Here is an 8,870-nt window from a genome sequence, read left to right on the forward strand (position 1 = left end):
CTCTCTCTTCTCTCCCCCCTCTCCCTCCTCCTCTCTTCTCCTCTCCCCTCTCCTCTCCTCTCCTCTCTCTTGCTCTCCTCTCCTCTCCCCACCCCTCCTCCCCTCTCTCCTCTCTCCTCTCTCCTCTCCGCTCCTCTTCTCTCCTCTGCTCTCCTCTACTCTCCTCTCCTCTCCTCTCCTCTCCTCTTCTCTCCTCCTCGTTCCACCTCCCCTCCTCCACAGTACCAGGCGGAGGTCTGCATGCTGCAGGAGAAGCTGCGCGTGTCTCTGGGGCGTCTGGAGGAGAGCGAGTCTCGTCTGAAGGAGCAGGAGGAGCAGGCCCACAAGATGCTGATGGAGTACCAGGGACGCCTGCACGAGGCCGAGGACCGCCTACGCCGCCAGCAGGACGACAAGGACCTGCAGATGAAAGGGATTATTAGCAGGTACGGACGGTATATACTAGGCACGCGCACACACATGCACACACACACACATGCGCACACACGCGCGCGCACGCACGCACGCACGCACACACACACACACACACACACACACACAGCAGGACGGCAAAGACCTGCAGATGAAAGGGATTATTAGCAGGTACTGTACGGTATATAGACACACACGCACGAGCATGCGCACACACACGCACAGGCACACACACACACACACAGTAGAACGACAAGGACGTACAAATGAAAGAGATTATTAGCAGGTGCGCATGGTATATAGGCACACACAAAGATACTCACACATACACACAAGGACCCACAGATGAAGAGGTAGTGTAGTGCACACGCTCCAACTCCCATTGCCATTGTGACATAGCACTCCACAGCACACAAGTGCACACTGCACACAACGAAATTGCACTTATGCTTCACCCTTACAAGGGGGCAGCCCCAATGGCACCCGGAAGGTGCGGCAGGACGGTACCAGAGTACCTCAGTCATGGAGGAGAATGGGGGAGAGCACATATTAATTACTGCCCCCACCAACCTGGTGGAGAAGGAGTCAAACCACCAACCTTTTGGCTACAAGTCTGATGCCTAACTGCTTACCCATGACTGCCAAACTAAAACAAACTTGCATTTTTTTCTGTGAACCCTGACTACAATGTAGGGTGATGCGCATGCTAAAGTACATAACCAGGTATGAGAGCAGGTGATTTGGCTGGTAAGCACTTCAGGAGGTAACTGGTGTAGGAACGTAGCCAGGCCACGCCCTCCTGGTAACGCAACACCGTCAGCGTTGCTTCTCGTCAGGCCAAGACCAATACAAATATTGTTTCTGAGTTCCCAAAAAATCGGGAACTCCTCCCATTTTGTCGGGTGGGAAGCATACAACCATTAGCAAACAAAGGGAGGCAGGTCAACATTGCCATTTGAGAAATGTTAATTGTTATGCTTTATGACCCGACATGCCCTTACTCACTCAGTCATTCTCAGTACATGGGGAGTATTCCTGCTAAATTGCCATCTTACGCACTTTTTTATTTTATTTTCATTTATCCTTTATTTAGCCAGGATTGTCCCACTGAGACTAGAGTCTCTTCTGCCAGGGAGTCCTGGTCAAAATGGCAGCATACATATAGTTACAGACACAGACAAACACATAGACAAAAAGGAAAATAAATGTACAAAAACACATTAAGAAGAATAAGTTTACATAAAACGTATTATGAGATAAAAACGTATTATGAGATTTGGGTTCTGACTGGGGTGTATCTGAATTTGAAGTTAGCCCAGCTCAGAGGTGCCGTAGTTGTCGGGAAAGGTTAATTGTTATGCTCTCGGACAGCTCAAGTCTCGAAGAGATTTGAAAGTAGATGATAATCAGGCTAGAGGGAACGGGCAGCAGCACCGCTCTGGCCAGCCGAACAGCAGGAGAGGAGAGAGAGGGAACGTACGACACCCACTGCGTGAAATGCAGCACCATGCAAAATTAAAATGTAAAACAAATACCCACAAATGAAGGGCATTATCTGCACAAACCACGCACACACACGCACACACACACACACACACACACACACACACACACACACACACACACACACACACGCACACACACACACACAGGAGAGAGAGAATGCACAGTACGAGACACTGCGCATCCAGCAGATTATAAAGTTCTCAAGAAGAACAGCATACTCAGCAGTTGCACAGATACACAACACTCGGATACACACACACACACACACAAACACACACACACACACACACACACACACACACACACACACACACACACACACACACACACGAAAACACACACTCATGAAAACACACACGCACACGAAAACATACACACACACAGACTCACACACAGACACATAAACACACACACACACGCACACGCACAGGGACAGGTCCTTTAGCTCAGCAGTATTGTGCTGTGCCTCCCATGCCCGAACTGATGCGTTGATGAGGTGGTGGCGGGTTCGAGGCACGACGGGCACCCCAAACGCTTACGGTAGGGACACATACACGCGAATTTGCGAACTTTGACATTCATTCCTATGAGAGAGGCGATGGCAAGCGAAAGCAAGCAAACAGGAGCGAAGCGAAGCGAAATTATTAAAGAAAGTTTGATGTTATGCAAATGAGGAGCGAATTCGCCTGCCTCGGCCCAATCAAATCAACAACATAACTGTTCCATTCCATTTGATTCGCCGCGACGACCTGATGACGGTTGGATTTCGCCTCTCTTCGCTTCGCTTGCTTCGCCTCCTATGTGTCCCTACCGTTACCGCATGACTGTTAGAGTTAGTTAGAGTGTATCAATAAACCAAAAGTCAAGAGACACCGCACACTGCTTACTTTTCTTAACTTTATTTCTTGGAGCGAACAACGCGTTTCGCCCAATGCGTCATCAGGTTCGCTCTATGCCAAACCCCCATTACCCAGGTGTACAAATAAAGTGCCAAATGATCACATGATTCTTTGCTACCAATCTTGTGCATAGTCTCAAAACCCATCCCCACAGGTGCGTAAAGTAGGTAAAACATGATCAGTCCATGCAGGCCATCACAACAATATTTTTCACATTGATGTCCCCATGCAAAGGCTATATACAAAGGTAACACAATTCCATCAGTTACATTCAGATAGGTCAATAAATACCACAGAAAATAGTCATAATGTTGCATATTCATCAATATTACACAAATCCAGTAAAATTAACTCAGATAGGCCTAGAAAAATAAATCCCACAGAGTTAAGGCATAGCATCATGTCTTCAAGTCATCTATATTAGAAATGTAAGTCAAATATCATCAGTAACATTCCACTTCATAATACAATTCATCAGCTTGTACAAAATCTAAATACACATTCAATTCACAAAAAAACACTCAACTCCTGCTTCTCATTTAATCCATGAGGTTCAACAGTATTCAATTTGTGTATCCAGTGTGCTTCTCTTTTTAACAGTTGTTTTATCAGATCTCCACCTCTTGGATTTGGCATCACCCTCTCAATACCCACAAACCTTAAAGTTGTAGCAGAGCCATGGTTTCGGTCCTTGTAGTGTCTGGCTATTGCATACTCCATATTGCCATTTCTAATGGAGGCTTTATGTTCGACTATTCTTAATTTTAAGTTCATTTTTGTTTGACCAATATACATAAGGCCACAAGGGCATTTTAGCATGTAAACTACATGGGTAGAGACACAATTGATAAATTGCTTAATGTTGTACTTCTCGCCTGTGTGAGGGTGGGTGAAGGTTTTAGTGTCCACTGTGTTGGAGCAGTGAGCACACTTTCCACACCTATAGTTACCAAAAAGAGGTTTGGACAGCCAGCTGGTTGTACTGGGAGTAGGTACTTCTTGGTACATGGAACTGACCACAAGGTCTTTGATGTTTTTTCCCCGTTTAAAGCAGAATCTGGGTTTGTCAGGTAGGTGATTCAGACTCGGGTCGCATTTCAGGAGTTTCCAATGTTTATTTATAATTCTTTTCACCTGTTTGGAACCAGTGGAATACTCAGAGACAAAAGTGACGACACTATCAGACGTCTTGGGAGCCGGATTCAATAATTCACTCCTATTTTTGTGGGAGGCCCTCCCCCTCGCCTGGTCAATCACAGTTTCATCATACCCTCTTTCTCTGAAACGTTTTGCCATGTCATTAGCTTTCACCTCAAAATCCTCATCATTACTGCAGATTCTCTTTAGTCTTACAAACTGACCATATGGGATATTTTTTACAATATGGTCAGGGTGGAAACTGGACGCATGAAGGATCGTATTTCTGTCAGTCTCCTTCCTGTAGATTGAGGTTTCAAGCATGTTGTTATGGAGAGTAATTTCAAGATCAAGAAAATGAATTTTGGTAGAGCTGTACTCCATGGTAAATTTTAAATTAGGATGTGTGTCGTTGATGTATTTATTAAAAAGGCTTAAGTCATGTTCAGAGCCCGTAAAAACCAATAGAATATCGTCAATAAAACGTTTAAATATTAAGAGGTTATCTTTAAAGGGATTATTGTTAAATATGTGCTTCTCCTCCCATAGCCCCATAAATAAATTTGCATAGTTGGGTGCAAATGGGGAACCCATACTTGTGCCTTGAACCTGTAAGAAATATTTGTTATTAAAGAGGAAATAATTTGATTTCAGAATAAACCTGGTCATGTTTAATAGAAGTTCAGTAGGCAGGCCATCATCCTGTGATTCAAGGTAGTGGGCCATGGCTTCCAGACCACCTTCATGGGGGATGTTTGTGTACAAACTCTCCACATCAAATGTAACCAGATAAACATTATCAGGGATGGTGATGTTAGACAATAACTTAAGCACATCCCTGGTATCAGAAATGTAGCTAGGGAGTGTTTTAACAATATCTTTGATGACAACATCCACAAATTGACTCAGAGGTTCAGTTAGGGAATTTTTACTGGCAACAATTGGTCTACCAGGAGGGTTCTGTAACCTTTTGTGGACCTTAGGCAGTAAGTAAAACACAGGTGTGACAGGATGAAGAACTCTCAAAAATTCATATTGGTTCTTGGACAACCACTTATTTTCAATGGCATTATCAAGTAACATGTCTCTTTCTTTTATGAATTCATCCAAAGGGTTTCTTGACAAATGCTGATAAAAATAATCATTATTCAGTTGTCGCAGAGCTTCAGCAGCATAGTCTTTAGCATTTTGAACTATAATAGCTCCACCCTTATCTGCAGATTTCACAACTATATCAGTATTGTCCTTTAATTCATCCAGTGCCTTTCTTTCCACTTTAGTAAGATTCCATTTCGTGTTGTGTTTGCCTGATTTCTTGGTTAATGCATTAATATCTCTTTCCACAAGTTTACCAAAAGTGACCAAAGTAGGATTCTGGCTACCTGGCGGCATGAATGTAGACTTTTTCTTTAATTTATTCAAGGAATCTAAAACCACATTCCTAGTACCAACAACAGTAGCAGGTTTATCATGAAAAAAATGTTTCAAATGCAATTGTCTTAAAAACTTAAACTGGTCAACCTGGATGTTGAAGGCATTCAATTTATTTGTAGGAACAAAGGAGAGTCCCCGACTCAACACTCTTGTTTGTGTAGTCGTAAGAGGATAATCTGAAATGTTTATCACCGTATGTTCCGATGTAGACTGCGGGTCACTCGATTTGGATCTCGGCTTCCGTTGCCCCCTCCGCGTCTTTTTCCTCGTTGGCCTCTCCCTCTCCCTCTCCCTCCTAAAAAATGATCATCAGTGGAGGAAGCACTTGTGTGGCCTTGGTCTGAAGTTTTAGTTAGAGTGTACTTTATTGTCCCCCCCAGGGGGAAATTTGTCATCAATCACTGCATAGCATACAGTACTCACTCACATACCCATACAACATAACATACAAAACTTAAAAAACATTTTTAAAAAAACATAAAAACTGTGAACTCCCTACGCATGGCGTGTCTATGTGCCATTAAGCATTCTTATCGCACTGTGGATAAAAGAGTTCTTATATTTATTCATGACATTACACTTGTCTTTGTGTGCTTGTTTGCGTGTAGGTTGATGTCTGTGGAAGAGGAGCTGAAAAAGGACCATGCGGATATGCAGGCTGTGATCGATTCCAAGCAGAAAATTATCGACGCACAGGTAAAACAAAGCGTGTGTGTGTGTGTGTGTGTGTGTGTGTGTGTGTGTGTGTGTGTGTGTGTGTGTGCGTGCGTGCGTGCGTGCGTGCGTGCGTTTGTGCGTGCGTTTGTGCGTTTGTGCGTGTGTGCGTGTCTTTCCTGAGTACTCCTGCAACTGCCATTTTGTTTGTGTCTTTTAGAAACCCTATTTTAAATTGTGGGCACAAATAAAGGAGTAAAATGTGTGTGTGTGTGTCCGTGTGTGTGTTCAGGAGAAGAGGATAGCGTCTCTGGACGCGGCCAACGCTCGTCTGATGAGCGCCCTGACGCAGCTGAAGGAGCGCTACAGCATGCAGAGCCGCAACGGCATCAGCCCCACCAACGCCACCAAGCTGCAGATCACCGAGAACGGGGAGTTCCGGAACAGCTCCAACTGCTAGTCCACACACACACACACACACACCATACACGGACACACACATGGACACGGATACAGACACACACACACACACACACACACACACGCGCGCGGACACAGATACAGATACATGGACATACCAACACACACACACACACACACACACACGCAAACATGGGCATACCAACACACACACACACGCACGCACGCGCACACACCAACATACCAACATACACACACACACACACACACACACACACACACACACACACACACACACACACACACACACACAAACACACACACACACAGACTGAGTGCATGAACAAAATGTTAGTCTCATCAAATCACCGAAACCGACCGGATAGAGGAATGGCTCCGATTACAAACACACACACACACACACACACACACCGTCAAACTGCAGATAAGGTGAAAATAGAGAATCCAGAACTGTCAGCTGCTCATATATACCACACACACACACACACACACACACACACACACACACACACACACACACACACACACACACACACACACACACACACACACACACACACACACACACACACACACACACACACACACACACACACACACACACACACACACACACACAGCATTGACACTGTACCTTCCAAGGGGAATTAGACTCCTGACTTGGGATATGTTGTAGATATTCTCATTTGTCCGATGTCAGTGGATACTGTTGACAAAAGCTCATTGGACAGTCACCTGTCAGTCAAAGGCGTCCAGACGACATGATTGGACAGCGTGCTGGACAGACAATCCCATTGGACAGACTTTGGTTGGCCAGCGTTTCCTCTCGTTTTCAAGCAGCGGAAGCAAAGACAAAACTGCTGTCACCCGGGACTGAACCACTATATAGAGGAAAACACACACACACACACAGATGTACATGTGTGCATAGTCAAACGCTTGTTCAAACGGACACATTCACATACACAAACACATACGTTTGTGTGACACAATCATCGAACCTTGGTCCGGCAGTTAAAGTCTTCCCCCTGCCCCTCATCCCTGTTTACGTTAGGCCTGCCTGGCCAGCCATGTGTCTATGACATGGTCACTGTCATGCGCAACTAAAGTGCAATGGACTTACCCTCCAGATCCCTACTCTGTCCTGCAAAGGCAATGTGCAGTAACTACACGGACATTGAAACTGAGAGACATGCCTTCAAAGTTGTCATACTGGCCATCCAGATATTGCACGCACAACAGGTTCAAAAAGTAAAAAATAGAAGGGAGGTAATCACCACTGTTGTACCTGAAATGTATTTGGCTGGCCAGTATGAAAACTTTGAAGGTAATTTTCTAAGTTTCAATGTTGAGAGTAGTTACTGCTCTTTGCCTTTGCATGGCAGTATTAATGTATATGGGTCTAGAACCTAAACGCATCTGCTCCTGCTATGTTTGGAGTCGTGAATCTCCTTAGGCTTCAACAGAGGTGTACCTTTAAGAGTGTACCGTCACACCGGTGTGACGGGAATGTTCGGGCAGTGAAAGTTCTATAGAATTCTGGGCGTCATTCATTACAATTTGGAATTTTAGAATCTTGCATTGTTATAGAACACATTCTTTTTATAGAATGTTCAAAAACCCACCCTCTTAAAGGTTAAGTAGAATTGGAAGATGGTGGGTGTCGGAAGAATTACAATACTAGTAGTTTGATTACAATAGTTGCAACCTTGTAACATTGTACTCCTATTGCATTCGTAACACACCTCTACTACTATACACACCTCTGTGTTTCAACAACTGTCAGGACTCAAGAGTACTTGACTGAAGTCAAAATGGCCAATACGACCAACCCTTTTCCCAAGATTATCCCGAAGAAAAACAACCAATGAGACCTACCCTCTGAGACCTTGTCTCCTTCCTAGTGCACTCGTGTGCATGGCTGGACTGGCTATATGGCATACAGGGCATTTGCCTGGTGGACTGTTGACAATATTGGCCTGCTCTCTCCTCAGTGTAGTGGTGGTATCAGTCCTCATACCGTTACAGCTGACCCCTCTGAGTTAGGGGTCCATATCTCGAAAGCGTCTTTACTAACGACGGTAGCAACGTCCTTCGTAAGAGCGAACTCTCTCTCGGCAGCAACGCTCACCACTAAATCCAAGGGAATGGTAAGACGGTCTTAAGACGGTCTTAAGATGGTTAGCAACGACAAGAATCGAGAAACGGACCCCAGATTTACATGTTCATTTTGGCTGTTGTGGTCAAAATAGCCTGTAATGGATGACTACAGATGTTGTCACGGGCTTCATCAACTCTGGTTTCCTGGTGGACCTATCTTCACTGAAAATGCCTGGCCTGATATATTTTCCCAGTCCAGCCTTGCTCATGTGTGTCTGTCCTACCTGC

General features: G+C 44.8%; 1 protein-coding gene across 1 annotated transcript in view; it reads left to right on the plus strand.

Moving 5' to 3' along the window:
- Positions 1–8,522, plus strand: part of dab2ipb (DAB2 interacting protein b) — a 106,299-nt gene extending 97,777 nt beyond the window's left edge. The window contains exons 13-15 of the mRNA XM_063209849.1: positions 223–425; positions 5,996–6,083; positions 6,334–8,522. Coding sequence (XP_063065919.1) covers positions 223–425; positions 5,996–6,083; positions 6,334–6,501 — 459 coding nt within the window. The 3' untranslated portion in view covers positions 6,502–8,522. The remainder of the gene's footprint in view (positions 1–222; positions 426–5,995; positions 6,084–6,333) is intronic.
- The last annotated feature ends 348 nt before the right edge of the window (positions 8,523–8,870 follow it).

This window comes from Engraulis encrasicolus, chromosome 11 (genome assembly GCF_034702125.1).
Source record: "Engraulis encrasicolus isolate BLACKSEA-1 chromosome 11, IST_EnEncr_1.0, whole genome shotgun sequence".
In the NCBI taxonomy this organism is placed as follows: domain Eukaryota; kingdom Metazoa; phylum Chordata; class Actinopteri; order Clupeiformes; family Engraulidae; genus Engraulis; species Engraulis encrasicolus.